The sequence below is a fragment of the Tenrec ecaudatus genome, chromosome 17 (genome assembly GCF_050624435.1).
Source record: "Tenrec ecaudatus isolate mTenEca1 chromosome 17, mTenEca1.hap1, whole genome shotgun sequence".
In the NCBI taxonomy this organism is placed as follows: domain Eukaryota; kingdom Metazoa; phylum Chordata; class Mammalia; order Afrosoricida; family Tenrecidae; genus Tenrec; species Tenrec ecaudatus.
In genome coordinates, this window is record NC_134546.1 from 13,111,459 (window position 1) to 13,127,660 (window position 16,202).

Consider the following 16,202-nt stretch of genomic DNA (forward strand, 5'->3'; position numbering starts at 1 on the left):
ATAGTGAAAAGAGGAAGCGTGGGGTCTTGGTGAGGGTGAGTGCCACCGACTAGGCCGACATGGGATGCTGGATTGCCACGGTCTTACCACGCATTGACCATCGGCCCCAGCCGCCTGAATTTCCCATCAGGCCTCGGTGAAGTGGAGGCGCCAGCACATCTTATCGCAGCTCAGCAAAGGGTTCCACCAGAACCAGGTCAACAGACAAGGACGGAAAAACCAGGTCATGGGGGAGGGGACGCGGACGGAAAGAAGGAAAAGGAAGAGAGTCGATGAAGGAACTCGGAAGAAATGTCCCAGGGAGCTAACATTTGAAAAGTCCACTTCCCCGTTGACCGCCAGCAAGGTCCCCCCACCGTCAGCAGGACTGAGTGGACTCCGGGACAGATTCAGTACAATCCTGCCTCAACTTGTCCTGGTGAAGTAAGTTTTGCTTGATGATATCCAGGGGGTTTGTTTGTTTGTTTGTTTGTTTGTTTTCAGATCCATATAAAGAGCGCAACGCATTTTTTTTTTCTGAATTAACTTGAATCTGAAGTTGAGTGGACACAGGCCCAGCGGGAGTATGCTTTGTTCAGCACCGGCTTTAGCTAGGGCTCCGGGGACCTGTGGGAGTTAGCTGGCAGAGGGGGCCCGCTGCGTGGTGAGGACCCATACAAAGCGACTGGACCCGTATGATCTGTGGGCTTTCTTTCTCCCTGGCTGATTTGGGAAGTAGGTCACCAGGCCCTACTTCATAGTCTGTCTTAGTCTGGAAGCTTCCAGAAAACCCGTTCACCTTCATAACAGCACACACACACACAAGCCTGCACTGACAGGTGGGCGGTAGCTGTGCGTGAGATGCACCAAAACCCGAAACCCAAACCCAAACTCACAGCTCCTGAGTCCATGCTGATTCCTAGGGACCCGCTAAGATAGGGTCGAACTGCCCTTTGGGGACTGGGGCTCTTTCTACCAGAGTAGAAAGCCTCTTCTTTCTCCGGGGGGACAGCTGGTGGTTTCAAATGGCTGACCTTGGGGTCAGCAGCCCAACGCACGATGCACTTTGCCATCGGGGCTCCTGTTGGCATGGAATTGAGAACTCATGGCTCCCAGATGGAAGCTGAGGCTCTTCCATGGAGCCAGGCCTCTCTCTTCCTAGCAAACCGTCAGTTTCCCGCACTATTGGGTGGGTGAATCGCATGACTCTATAGGATGTCTGGATTATCAAGCAGTTGCTTATGGCCCACCCAGAATTTCGATAGACATATAGGATGATCCGGTTTTAAAATATCCTTGAGAAAACTATCGTCTCAGCACCCGCCTCCCACGCAACCCCAAGGACACCCAGCTAGAGAGTGTGGGTGCCTCCCAGCAGGACGTGGCTGGTCTTCTCCTCCGCATTGCCTCCCATCTGTTTCCTGGAGTGGCATCCCTGACTGAGGGCTGTCCCATGGCCCTTTTGAGCGGGAGCGCTGCTCCCTGTGAGAGATCAGCCTGAGTGTCAGCATTTAGACAGAAGTCAAAAGCCCAACAGCAGGGCTACTGAGACCAGCCGGGCCTGCTAGGCAGAGTGGAGATGCTCTGAGACCCTGCCCGCTTCTTGCATGGATGTGCGAGCCGGGCACGTGTCCTCCGACGCGGGGAGCGGAGAGCGTGTGCGCATGCATGCACTTTGTATGGGGTGACGCATTCCCGGGTCGCCTGAGCCGTTCGCTTTGGGAGCTGAGCCAGCTGTTTTCAGGCCACTGGGCATCGCTGCCCAAAGGGACCCCACCTATTTGAAAGAGCAAACATACCTCCCCAAAGAAAGCGGCCTGTGGGTAGGTGCAGGCGGTGACGTCAGATTGCGAGCATGGTGGTTAGTCGATCAATTTCTACTTAGCTGTCAGCGCCCCCCCTCTTGAGAGTCAAAATCTCCCAACTTCCAGCTGCCTTTTTGAATGAGACCAGTAGAAATTTTTAAAAACATACCAAAAAAAAATCCTACTGTGTCTTTTTTTGCCTTGAAGAACATGATCGTGGCATCCACCTGATGTGATGAATGGCCACGTGAGAAGGTATGTTGAACGTGCTTTGTATACTGTAATGTGATTTATAAATATTAGGTATCAAATGAAACTTGATGGGGTGGGGAGGAGCAAACCACCTGTAAAATCTTGTTATTCGGAGGCGAAAATATGATCAGTTTGCATTTGCCAGCGCACACCAGCTGGGAGATAGCCCCGGGCCTACCGAACTGCGCAGGCAGCCAGCTCCACTTAACGATTCTTCCCAGAAGATCTATCAACGACTACACCTGTATGTAGATCGTCCTGGGTTGACTAGGTCAACCTGTGCTGTTGCAATAAAAACTACAGTAGCTGCCACTTATCGAGTGCTTGCTGCCTGCTTGGCATTTTACATCTTCTGTCTGCACTTTCCTCTCATTTCCAGATCTGGGCAGTGAGGCTCCCCGTGGATGTGACTTGTCTTAAGACCACCTAGCGAGTAAGCGGTGGAACCGAGTTAGAAATAGAGATGTGTCTAGCTCCATATTTCCTTTATTTCCACATGCAATGGACTGTCCATTCCTTTTTTGTAAAAGTGTTTGCAAGTGTGTGAGAGGTTTTCATTCATTGTACACAGGTCTTTTTGAGGGGCTATTTAAAGTTAGAGAACACGAGGTCAGACGGTAACCGAACCCAGAGATTCTCTCATTTATCACTTAAATGATTCATTCAAAAATGTATCCTGGCATCTACCATGACACAGACATCTCCCCAAGGTTCAGGGTAAATAAGACGTTGTCCTGGACTTTAAGACAGTCGTAATGTAGAATCAGAGACCGGCAGAAAGCGGTGAGGGAGCACAGTAGGAGCCGTGGGCAAGAGAAGCTCTGCGTGGAGTCGCCTCTTGCTGGCCACAGTGAGTGTGGACCGGGGAAGGCTTTCTGGGGGAGGGGATGTCTGAGCTTTGCCTACAATCACATGTAGGAAAGTCCGTGGTCAGGGTCAGCCAGGACCAAGGAGGACATTCGAGGCAGATGGAAGGATGGGCATCAGCATGGGAGGGAAAGCAGCAGACTGTCAAGCAGCAGACACATGTGGGTGGGTGGGTGGGTGCTTCTGGAGGAGAAGCAAAAGGAGGATGCTCCCCAGGAGGCAGGTTCTGAGCAGCTTTGTATCCCAGGTGGCACGGCGGACTGTGATTGAGCTGTTACCCACACAGTCAGCGGTTGGAGCCCACCAGTCACCCTGTGGGAGAGAGATGAGGCTGTCTACTGTTGACAAGACGTAATGCCGCAGAAACCCAAAGGGGCAGATAGCTCCTTTGTATTCTGTTAATATACAGGGCTCCTATGTGGCGAACCCGACTCATAGTGAGCTTCTAGGTTGTAGCACAAGCCAAGGACCCTGGTGGCAGTCCCTGGGCAGTCACAGACCTTTCATTCTCTCAACAAGCATTTTGATACTGGTGAAGGCCTCCACTGGGGGCAGAGGATGCAAAGATGAGCATGACTGACACCCTCTGTACCCCCTTTCAGCCTATGGCCTAGTGAAACTGAGCCAATTCGAGCTGGAGAGGAATGTGCACCTGGACAAGAAAGGCCATCACAAGGTGGAAAGTGGGAGATGAATTTGAAACCAATTTCTGGGTAAAAAGGGGCAAGACTTGATATAACTGATTGGATGGGGGAGGTTGAGAGTGAGAACGAGGTCACACGTGGTGGTCTTAGATCAGACTATGGTTGAATGGGTCTGTACCTATTAGGATTAGGAGCAAAGATGAATTAAGAAAGACATTTGGTGGAGCGAGGATGTGTTTAGCTTTAGACTTGTTGAGCAAGGTTGCAGTCTATCTGTTGGAATGTTGTTGGAAGAGGAGCTAACAAGCAATTCTGTTTCGTTCACTATGTATTTATGATGAATACACACATGGGGAGCCCTGATGGCATGGTGGACTATGCATTGGGCTGCTAAGTGCAGGGTCAGTGGGTCAAGACCACCAACTGGTCCCCAGGAGAAAGATGAGGCATCCTGCTCCTGCACAGATTTACAGTCTTGGAAATCATAAGGAGTGGCTGTCCTTTATACTCCAGCATCTCTGTCCGTTGGAATTGACTAGCTGGCAGGGGGTTTGGTTTGGGTTGAATGTAAGTCAAGGGAGTCCTAGTGTACTTGTGAAAACTTGACTGCTACCCACAGATTAACTGTTTGAGTGGGAGAAAGATGTGGCAGCCTTAGATGACATCCTTGGAAACCCTGTGGGACAGCTCTACTTCAGGGTTGCTGTAAGTTGGAGCCAACTTACAAATGACCTTAGAAACACAAGTCACACATTGTACTGGGCTAAGAAAGGGGGCTTCAACTTTCGGACACCAGTGCACTTGGCTTATACATTAAAAAAAATAGTACTCAATGAATTCCAGGCTGCCATCGCAAATTACAATTTACTTTGAAGTATTTCTGAGGGAAAATAGCAAGAACTGGGTATACCGTATTCATGCCGTCAAAGAGAGAGTGTATGGGGAGTCTAGCTTGCTTCACATGTTCTAGGGGTGGGGGGTGATGAAAATAACTCTCGTTGGGGCCTCTAGTACTAGGAAACTAAAATGGTTTACTTAGGAGAGCCCCTAAGTAATGGTGGCTAGTACTTACGCACTGGGTTGCAATCCACAAGGTCAGTGGCTTGAAACCACCTACCGCTCCTCAGGACATTGACGGGGCTTTCTACACCTATTCACAGTTGCAGTCTCAGACACTCAAACGGGGCAGTTCCACCCTGTCTTACAGGGTTGCCCTGAGTCAGCCTCAACTCAATGGCAGTGAGAAAGTATGGTTTATGTATGTTGTCATGTTGACCAAGAAGGATTTTCTGACAGAGCGAAGCCCGAGGTAGCTGCCTTGGTTACATCGATTCAAATCATGTATAAAGGAGTAGGCTAAATAAACAAACAAATGAATGAATAAAAGGACCAGGTTTCTGCTATTGTTTGTTAGCTTTTGTCCAGTTGGCATGTGATGAATGAAATAGTGTCCAGTTCCGTGCCATCCCCATGGTCATCTGTGGATCAGGCAGTTGTGGTCCACAGGGTTTTGTCTCAGGCGATTAGCAAGAGAATCGCTGGGCTTTTGTTTCTAGTCGGTCTTCGTCCGGAAGGTCCGCTGAAACATGTCCAGCATCACAGCAACATACAAGCCTCCACCGATTGAAGGCTGTGCCTGAGGAGCAGTGACCAAGAATCGAGATGTCTACCATTGTCCCTATCGGAAGGACCACTGGCCTTCAAAATCAGATTAACAGTGCCCAGTTGAGAATCCATTAGGCCCTTTCCACCTTTGGTTTACCCGTCTAGCCCTGTGAAGTTTTCCTAAAGCAGTGCTTCTTTGGGAGCATTGCATAACCCTGATGAGACTGATAAAAAGTGAGGCACACTGTCCCCCGGGAGGTGGGGAGGGCGGTGGGCAAGAAAGGGCTTCCTATGTGACTACAGCTATGGTTATGACAAGACCTTCTTGAAGTCTTCCATCAAAAGTCCCTAGACTTCAAGAGCTAAAGGCCCCTTTCCTTGGTGTATGTCCAAAGGAGGAGCACCCAGCCGTTGCTCACTCAGGGAATTAAAGGCGTTGAGGTGAAGAACATCTTTGGAACTTAATTTAGAGCCGTGACTGTGGTTTACTGTGTGTCCAACACGGTGCATCATTTCATTTTATTCTGCCAGCCGCCCTTTACATGGGGCCCCGAGCAACTCACCGCTCCGCAAACAGATGTACATAATCACAGGCACATATTTTATGTTAAAACTAATAATGCTGTTGTTTGGTGAAGCCACGCATCGTCCCAGAGCTGTATTATTGCAACTGTGATTCTATCAGATGGGTTTTGAGGGCATTCTTTCTGATTAGGGCGGTCTTCCCCTTTTGGACTGGAAGACTCCACGAGCCTCTTTTGGATACTTAGACTCGAATCGTGCTTAATGAACTCAACTAGACCTAATTCTTGCTTTGTTTTGGGAACCTTGTGGCTTTCTTCTGATGCCCAGTGTCATATGATCACAGTGGTCTTGCCACGGCAAAGCCCAACATGCTCACTCAAGAAAGGGCCACAAAAGTTAGCTTGCCTCTCTGCACGCACAGACCTTCCGGAAGAGCTGGGCTGTGAGAAGAACATTAGGCGGGAAATATGGGCTCCCACCTTTGGTGGGCACACACATTTAAGCCTGTAGGTTGCACATCATTTGGATAAACTGAGGTGGAATCCAACATTTCTTGCATGAGTGCCTATATAATGCGGCGATGGCTGTGAGAAAAGAGGATCCCAGCATCTAAGACCCAGCACAATGAAAATGCAATGAATTGGAATGCCTCACAGATCATAGCGGAATCAGAATTTCCAGCAAGGAAAATCTTTTCATGGTGAATTAAGTGGTGGATGAAGAAAAATGGCGATGAAAAAAGGCAGGCACAGATCACAAACACTGGGCTCAGGGCTCAAGGCTGAAGATTTAAGAACCTTAGCTAAAGCTATGCAGAATAGAAGGTGGAAAATTGAATTTACTAAACAATTAAGCATTGAATTAATCTACATCCTGCACAGTAGCAAAGTGGGGGAGGGAGGGGAGCGGAGCTGAATAAATCAGTGGAGCTCATTAAAAGATAGTGAATATATCAGGTCTGTGGTTACAAAAAGGAGGACAGTTTCCTGTATGACATGAATTCGCTCTTTGGTTCTCAGTCACCTTTTTGGAGTCCTGGTCTTAATCAGATTAACAAACACGCTGAGGCTGAGGTGAGTCGGTTGCTCTCTGTTTTAGCTTGTTACCGCGAGCTTTTCTATTAATTACGAGCCAGATCACCAGTCAACAATCGTAGAGAGGGACAACATAAATAAAATGAGAGCGCCCAGGAGATGTCACTCGCAGGATCTCACGCATCCTGAAGCTCCCACGGGTTCCTGCAGCCTCCCACATGCCTTGCCGGTCTTTTGTTCAATTACAGTTAATGCAATAGTTTGCCATTTTCTCCTTCTAATTATATTTTCAAGTGGGATTTGTAGCACATAGAAAAACATCCTTTTACATGTAGAGGCACCGGGGTTTTGTGCCTGGCATTGTCTGTCCCCTGGGTGCTGGGCCATTCTTTCTGCAGAGCTCTGAATAAACAAGTCCCCCTTTTAGAGCTGCAGTTGTACAAACTGAAAATTTATGCATTAACTGTTTGCATTCTGAGCATGTGTCCCAGATTCCGTCTCCCAGCCTTCTTCTAGCAGGCCGCAGGATGTGTGTGGGTCGGGAGCATTACTTTCACGGCTCACCCATCTTTCAATCCCAGCAGCAGCCGATCTATTAGCCCTGTTATCTATTTATTGAGGATATGCAGACTGGGGGAGTCAAGCCTGTGTGTTCTAGGGCCTCTCTCTCCATCACTTTATTTCGTGGTGTTTTCAGGCTGCGTCCGCTCGGGGCCCTGATGATGCGGGGAACGTGGCGAGGGAAACGGCAGACTTCTCAGGAAAAGTGAATCCTTTTACCTTGGATTCCTAGGCAGCGGGCCTCTTTGCTAGGATCCTTTCTTCCCTCTCCCGGGTTGTCTTCAAACTTTTGATCTCCTCAGTCTTTCTCTTCTGCTCTGAGATAGGAAAACATGTTTCATGAATGAGGAGTGTTTGGATTTGGGTAGGGTGTCATGAAGGTGGTGGTGGTGGTGGTGTCAATCAACTGTCCTATCCTGCCAAAGTGAGCCTGGACCTCGTCATGGGACTGCAGGAGGGGATGCATACAAGTTTTCTATCCTAGATCATCTTGCCTCCCCATGCCCCATCCTGACACCCCAAAACCCCCTGACTCACCAAGAGGCAGCTTTGTCATTGGCACCTAGCAGCAAGATGACCAGTGGCTCACAGGGCTGCCGTTGACAGCTAGCACCAAAACCTAGTGAAGCCCTTTTCTGGTTGAAAGGGACTTTGGGAGAAGTGTCGCCATGATTGTTTCCCCCCCAGAATTTAATAGCCATTTCTCTCTCTCTCTCTCTCTCTCTCACACACACACACACACACACACACACACACACACACACACCTGAGTGTTACTTTCACATTCCCCCAGTGATAAGAAGCAACATCTGTTTTCCCTTCCACGGTGTAAGAAGGCCCTGCATGGGGCTGAGTGTCCAAAGTCCATGTGAATCTATTGTCATTGTCTTTTCTTTTTTTGTCCCTGTGCCTGGTCCATTGACCATGTGCCACCCGGCAAACAGCTGACACACACAAGCTGTTAGGGACCCAGGTCTCCTTGTGAGGTCTTAAAAGCTCTGCATGTCCGTCTTCTCGGTTGAACCAGGAGCCTCTAAACCGCAGGGCTACGGACACACACACACACACACACCCCCGCCTCCCAGTTTGCATTTGCAGAGTAGCGGACTGTTGCGGCCCAGGGTTTATTGCTGTTCAAAATCTAGCCAGACCATGTGCCAGGTCCTACCCACCCTCAGCCCCAGCCTGGAAAGTTTCTGTTGTCCTTGGTAATAAAGCATGCGATTACTTACAGAACAACTATCTTGTAGATACTATCATAGTTTGGAAGAAGAAACCACCCTTTTTTTTCCCATTTTCCCTGTGCCAGTGTAGTTTTGAGCTGGCACCGCACTTGTAGGGGGTCGGGAGGGACAGGACGACTGGTTGTCCTGCCTGGCTTTCCATGGCTGTCTCACTGGGTGGTGCCCTCTGACATGGCAAGCACTAACCCACAGCTCCCTTGGATTTCTCCTGTGTGCCCCCGCAGCCCTCTTGGAACAGAGATCACGATGACACGGCATCTACCCGCTCAGGAGGAACCCCAGGCCCCTCCAGCGGTGGCCACACATCCCACAGTGGGGACAACAGCAGTGAGCAAGGTAGGAGACGTGCTCTCATTCTCTTTGCTACCTGTTCTGTCTTTTAAAGGTTGGAAACATTGGAGATGTGGAGCTCGTTCCTGTTTAGATGGTTTCCCCTAGGCCATAAACCCCATCTGATGAGGGAATCAGTTCATCTGACCTGATTCCCTGGTCGTTGACTTCTTCCCACTGTTCCCGCTCCCTAACAGCCCATTGCCTGGCTGCCTCCGCAGCACAGGGGCAGGGAGTCCCCAGAAGGCAAGAGTAGAGAAGGCGAGTGGAAGGCCGAAGATGCAGAGACTGTATGTCACCAAGGCCCTGCTATCCAAGTTAACAGTAGGATTGATGGCTTGCCTTCAGATGCTTCTGAAGGGCTTATGAAGAAAGAGCCTCCAGCGGTGGGAAGGCAGGATGCCTTGAAGAGACTCAGAAGGTAGCTTTCACTTCCGAAACCCATGTCGGGCTGCCTTCTCCACTGGGCTGAGCCTTATTTTCCATTAGGTACTTACCTGAAGCTCTTCAATGCTGGACTTGTCTGCACAGTCAGACTCAGTGGGATTAGGAAGAAGAAGGGAGCCATGCCAGACCCGTGTCATGTGGGCTGTACCTGGAACGTACATCACGGTGCACATGTGTGCACGTGGGTGCACGTTCTGGCCATAGCATAGAGCAGGAAACAAAGCTTTCCAGGGAGAGACCCGTTTCACCCAAGAAAGCGAGTGACCATTTATGTATCTCCCTTGCTCGGTGTTTGATGAGGTGCGTAGACGTGGATTGGGGGCCCAGGTCATGCACTGACAGCAGAAAGGAGGGTTCTCTCAGTCTGAATAGGAAATAGACTGCGGCTATTGGAGTTGATTCTGAACCAACAGTAGGCAAGATCCTTTGTAATCTGCACTCGTGGTTGTGTTTCATGGAAGGGCTGGTAGGTAACGCAGGAAGTTGCTTCCTAACTTACTTGGGCTTAACCAATGAGAATGGCAAAGTCTACTTTCCCATGATCAACTCGAACACACAAGGAGGAGAGTTCGCCTTTAAAGAATTTCAGGCGCCTGTATGCTATTTGCACGGGGCCTAATGTCTACAAATAGAATTTTAAGCACGTGAGACATGTATTGTTCAAAGAAAAGTTGCTGACGGCATCACCATGATGGCCTGTAAAAACACAGCCTCGAGTAGTAGAGCGGTTCAGAGCCGAGGCAGAAACAGGGAACCCTGACCTCTAACTCTTACTGGAAAATGATATGCAACGTAAATCCAGGGGCCTTTTCCCTTTCAAGTGTACGTGCATGCCCATGCGCCGGGTGGCTGCTCACAGCGCTGCGGCCAAGGTGCGCTCAGCACTTTCGCTAGAAAGCCCGACTTTCAGAATTCTACTTACAGGACTCCTTCTGGTTTTGTTTGTTTTTTGAAAGGTGTAAATTTAATCTACACTTTTTCCTGTACTGCAAAATTGCTGCCTGGGGTCGCAGCCTAGTGTTTTGTTCTTTTGTTTCTCTCTCTATCTTTTTTTTGTTTGTTTGTTTGCTTTTTTGGGGGGTTGGGCGGGGATAGATCACCAATCTACCGTGAGGGAGTTTAACTGCTGCTTTGAAGGTTTGCACACGGCTGAAATGCACTTGACTTTAAAACTGTAGCAGGCCAGTTTTCTCAAGCCTAATCTGATAAGAGGATTTTCAGAGGCCAGTGCCCGGTGCTCACTCTTTCCCTCTGAGACGCCCTAGCATGGAATTAGGACCTTTGCAGGCGTCTCCTTCTTCGCGGCCAACATTCTCCCAAGGCCAATTCAATCATCCATTTTCCTGTAACCAAGAGCCGTGTATTCTTCACGTTCCCAGCATTTCCTACTTATCCCGTTTCCTTGTACGTTTCTCCGCATCAGGCCAACCCTGCTTTTTTTTTTTTCTTTCACCCACTTGCTCCCACACCTTCCAAAAAGCACTTTTGACAAAAATGGCCTCCTGGGAATGACCCCAGCTGACCCTTCAAACCACACAGCGTGGCAGCTACAGAAGGGCTTGCGTGCCCATCTGCCAGGCGACAAAGGCGAGGCCTGCGTAAGCTGATGTGTTGAGGTTCCCGTGCACATTGGGACTTCACAGTCCAGGTTCCTGAGTGTGTCGATGGAATTCTTCTCATCAGAGCCCCCATTCTTCCCCCCCCCCGCCCCACTGCCTAAGAACCACAGCCAGGGCCGCCTGCCTTCTTCAACCCAGCAATAGAAATGTCCGGTGCCCATCCCACCCCCAATCCCCCCAAGCTCTCCCCCCAAGCTAGATAACAGAGGGGTGTGTGAGCAGTACCTTTCCCATGCCCTTCCCTGTGCACTGGCCCAGGCGGCATGATTTATTCCCACTAAATGCAGAGCAACGCCTGCAAGGGTGGCTGCAACAGCTGATGCATATTTCCATGCCAATCACGACCCCCCTCAACCTTTTTTTTTCAGCCTGAGACCTGGGGAGCCCGGTCTTTATGCAGCCTGCGGATTCACTGTGCATAGTGGCTTTCCCATGTTTTCCCTGTTTGCCTTTTCTGGCAGGCACAGATGTGCAAGCCGTGCCAGCATTTGGCCCGTAGTGCATGTCCTAAATAGTTATTTACACAGTTTGAGTCCATTTTAGTCAACTGGGTAAATAACAGCCCTCTTCAAAAGATTTATAAATCCATAAATATGTCTTTATACATACCCAATAGACAGAAATAACTCAATCTGTCAAGAACATATCCAAAGAGGTGTTTCCCCCACAGACAGAAGTAATACATATTTTAAAACTTTCTCTCCTGTGTTATTTGCACGGTGTGTCTTTCTCCCCGTTTCTTTTCCATTTTCACCACTTCATTATGGCACCTGTGGTTAAAAAGAAAGAAAGAGCAAGAAATCCCTTAGACTTTGCTTTTCTGTTAAATAACCTTCGCTGCTGCACAGTAGAGATGTGTAGTAGGCTATAGCTCAGTAAGAGTCCTGTTCTTTTGGGCTTTCAAAGTAAATAAAATGAAATAAGTCACACAGGACGTTTAAAATTCTCATAGATTTCCACAATCAGTAACAGTTCCTGATGAGAGGTCTAGTCGTTTGAGGGCTTCTGAGGGCTTGATAACTTGCCAAATTAGTAGCTGTTGTGATTGATGAAATTGTTGGAGGACAAATGTTTACCTAAGCATCAAGAGAGGGAAAAAATATGGAGTACAAAATTCAATGCTGGGTATTCTGAGGAGAATCTATGTAAAGTATGCAATTAAGAATGGACCAACAGTTTTATTATTCAGAGATTTAATGCTAATGCGTGATTTACATATTATATCTTTCCCCAAACTCAGATTATTTATCTTGACAACTCTTCCTATGGTGTCTACTTTCACCGAATACTAACACCTTGCAGGAACTTGATTCTCTTCCCAATCTCTCCGGTGAAACCCCCTTAAGAGGCATTTAAAAGGGAGGACTCTCTGAGCATCCGCCCAGCTAGGGGTTCTGCTGCGACTGCTACCACAGCAGCGAGGTTCTCTTTCATTAACTTCCCCAATGCCCTTTCAAAGACCTCGGGTTGAATCTTTACTTTGTCTCTTTCAACTCGCTCCTATTTTCCCATTTCACAGGAGGGGAGGTGGGGACAGGAAAGAAAAGCTCGCAGGCTTGAAGAATGAGTCATTGTCCACGTCTGCTTGGTGTTCTGACCGTGGGACACCCCACTGTGCACAGTGGTAGGCAGGGCACGGTGGCAGGCAGGTGTGGGGCTCTCCTGCGTGGTTGGTAGTCCTACTGTGTGTGCATGGTACTCCACTCACTACAGGCAGGGCCAACTGCAGCAAGGGGTGGTTTGCAGTGGGAGATCCCTAAGAAAACACGGTGTCTCTTGCTTGTCGCATGGGCCCCCCTCCCCAGGAGGGCTGCATGGACTCAGAGGTCGTGTTAGCTACAGATGACCAGATGCCGAGTTTGAGCATGTCCTTATTGTTGACTCAAAAGGGTAGAATAACCTATCATGATCAAGAAGTCCTTCCAAAAAACCAAACCAAACTCATTGCCATTGAGTCGATAGCAACTCATAGCGACCCTATAGGCTGGGCTAGAGCTGGCCCTGTGAGTTTCTGACGCTGTAAGTGTTTCCGGGAGTAGAAAGCCCTGTCTTTTTCTCCTGATGAGCGGTCGATGGCTTCGAACTGCAGACCTTGGTAATCAAAGTCCAATGCAGAACTCAGTGCTCCACCAGGACTCAAGTAATACCCCAAGGGCTGCCATTTTGTGACCCGAGCCTGTAAATGAGCTTGTGCAGGTGGACGGAGGCCGGGAGATGTGTCCCATGTCACGTAGCGGTCGGGCTCTCTTTGGGATTGCAACCCATGCGCCCCGACTTGGGAGTGGAGCTCCTCAGGCCCGGATCCTATCGGACACAGCAGTTTAGTGGGCAGACCTGGCACAGAGCCTCTGGGCCGTGCTGATGCTGCTCAGTTCACAAGCACCCAGAGGTGCCCGAGCTGATAGGTGAAAATGCCACAGCTCCGAAACCCCATGGGGCAGTTCTACGCGGCACACGTGGGGGTCTCGTGGCGTGGAGTTCACCCGAAGAACAGATCATTTTGCAGATGTTTCTCCTTTGATCACCTCAATAGCTCTTCCCCCAGTGCCTAAGCTGTGCGCTGCCCGGCTGGGGACCCTGCTCGAATGGGCCTTAGCCTCAGGGTGTTTACACTCTGCTGGTGAGTGGGGCTCTCCTGTGACAACTGGGGTTATTTACAGAGGCGCAGCGAGGATGGATATGATTCATTTGTATTATGCATTAAGAGCCTAAACATTTCACTCATTCCAAGATTTATTGAACCGGCAACAGGAGCGGAGCTGCAAACCAGTCAGGCCATTTCTCTCCCGGAACATATCCCACTTAAAGCTTGTCTTATTTCCCGCTTTTGTGAGGTTCAGGAACGGGTATAATTTCAACACTGGAATCTGATGTGAAACATTTCGTCCTCAAAGGACTTCGGTGGTCGCTGGTGTCTCTGAAACCCATTTAGGAACTTCTTCCGGGGAAGACAGTATTCAGGGCCACAAGCATAGCCTTGCTCCCACTGGAGAGAAAAAGAAGAAAAGAAAGAGACAGAGAAAAAGAGGCAGACCAGCATGTTTCTTTAAAGGGGAACAATTGGAAGGCAGGGCTATTGATCTCTTCATAATAATGTATCAATAGTTGCACTGCCTCCCACCGCCCCTCCAGCTTGTGTATGAGCCAGGAGGCAATTCCATTTATTATTGAAGGGACACCCGGCCAGTTGTTGAGACCTGTGCAGCGGCCGGGCGGCGTGGGGAGGACTCCGAGGACGAGTTGGGGAAGGGCCACGCGATGTTCCAGATGACTGAGCGACGATTCATATACCAGCGCGGCCTTTTTACAGGAAGAAGAAGAGTAATCACAGCCCAAACCCGGGCACTGGAAACAGCCGGCTGGGTGATGACTAACGGGGATAGGTGGGAAGGAGCCGTCCGATTGCATGTCTTAATGAGCACATTTTGAACCGAGTTTGGGCGGCAGTTCCCTTTGCCCTTTGCCCTTTATTGACCAAACTGACACTTCATTTCTCACATCCTTCCAATTATGGCTGGGCTTAAGTGTTGGACTCCCTCCTTTCTTTCTTGCCTATGGAAGACTTGAGAGTGAGTGCGGTCACGGGAGAGATTTTCATCTGAGAAATTACCCTAGCGACGCAGCTTTAGGGTCTAATCGGAAACTGGGGTCCCTTTGCCGTTCTTCAGTGCAAACGGGTTAAATACGGCTTGTTTACAAACCCCTTGCTTTTACCACCATCACCACCACCACCATCACCACCACCACCACCACCACCACCACCACCACCACCACCACCACACCAAAAAACAACCTAGTTGCTTCTAAAAGTTGGAGAACCTAAGAACACCTAAGAACTTAGAAGATGAAAAAAAAAAAGAAAATTAAAAAGAAAAAGATTCTCCCACCCGCCTGCCGATCTTGCCTGTCTGTTGGCCTGAGGGGCTGGAATGATCTGTATTTATTTGTGCTTCCCTCTGAAGCGATGTACTTCTCCGGAGAAGACTTGTATTTCAAAGCTGTCGGAATGTATTTTGACTAATATGCTTTTTTTTTTTTTAGCAAAGAGGAAAGTATAATATAATTGTGACCACAGGCCTCAGCCCTTCGACCACCGCGGCCCTGTGTGCCGCTCTCGCTCCGGTTAATGCTAGGCTGCAAATTAAAAGGTGGCCTTTGCAGACCGTGGCAGGCGGGATAGGAAAATGATTTCCTGATGGGAAAAGTCAGGTGGAGAAAAGAAAGGGGAAGTTATTAGACTCCACAAATCCCCATTATCAAAAGGTCTATATTATTAACTTATCAGACATGTCCAATTAGGTATGCAGGCAGAAGGTTGTTTTCCTGGGAACACCCCCACCCACCCCCACCCACACAAGACCCTCCCCTTTCCCTTTCCTGAGTCATCCAATTGCCTCTGCTCTTCAGCCCCCATGGTGTCCAGAGTCCAGAAAGCAGGTCATCTTAAAACAAAGGCAGGTAACTCCATCCACCTAGGAGCAGTCAGTGGCTAGGGACTGAGGGAGGTGAACTTGGCCACGTGTGCTTTCCTAGGAAGTGCGGGTCCCCACACTAGTAAACACGAGGCCCCCGTTTCGTCACCAGCCGCTGAAACATGCATGTAGAATGATTTGCTCCTCAAATCTCGGCCCCTCTCACACAGAAGTATTTGTGTTAAAGAGTAGATAAAGTGCTACCTCCTTTATTATGTAGGCCTCTGGCATATCGGTGGCATATTTTTACTATAATATGGTAATAAAAGACTATGTAAAAGGCAGACAAAGGCTCTGTCTTTCTCAGTAAGGTGACCTCTGTTACCAAGTAACTGCTTTACTTATGAGCTTATTAAAAACTCAAAAAATGAGCTTTTCATACTTCACAGGCATTGATGTGAAAATGAGCAGTCCTGTGAGTAGTTTTCTTGATCATTTTTAGAACAATTGATTAGCCAAAGAGCTCCTGTCATTAGTTGACATTGACTGATAGCAATTTGTCACAAGCTCTGAAGGTCAGCTAGACGGTGGGAGTTTCAGCTTGTCTTTGATTGACCTTTACTGATTCCATCCTCACGTGATCCCGTTTAAATAGGGCTGACCCTCGATTGGAAAAGACAGGGCATTCGTCAACGGAGCCATTTCTTAGATGTTCTGTTGATTGCTTATTTTTATTTATGACTGGACACCTGGTCTGGGTTTCCAATCACTCTTGTGCACTCTTCCTTTGGAACCTTAGAAAGCATGAATCTGGTGAAGTGGGGCCGTAAAGCCGTCGTTACGCTTCCCCCTTAGTTTGCCACGAGCAGTGAGCTGGG

At 48.9% G+C, this 16,202-nt stretch overlaps 1 protein-coding gene across 3 annotated transcripts in view; it reads left to right on the forward strand.

Moving 5' to 3' along the window:
* MEIS1 (Meis homeobox 1) overlaps positions 1-16,202 on the forward strand; it is a 149,392-nt gene that overhangs the window by 23,785 nt on the left and 109,405 nt on the right. For all 3 annotated transcript variants that reach the window (XM_075536025.1, XM_075536026.1, XM_075536027.1), the window contains exon 7: positions 8,741-8,852. In XM_075536025.1, coding sequence (XP_075392140.1) covers positions 8,741-8,852 — 112 coding nt within the window. The remainder of the gene's footprint in view (positions 1-8,740; positions 8,853-16,202) is intronic.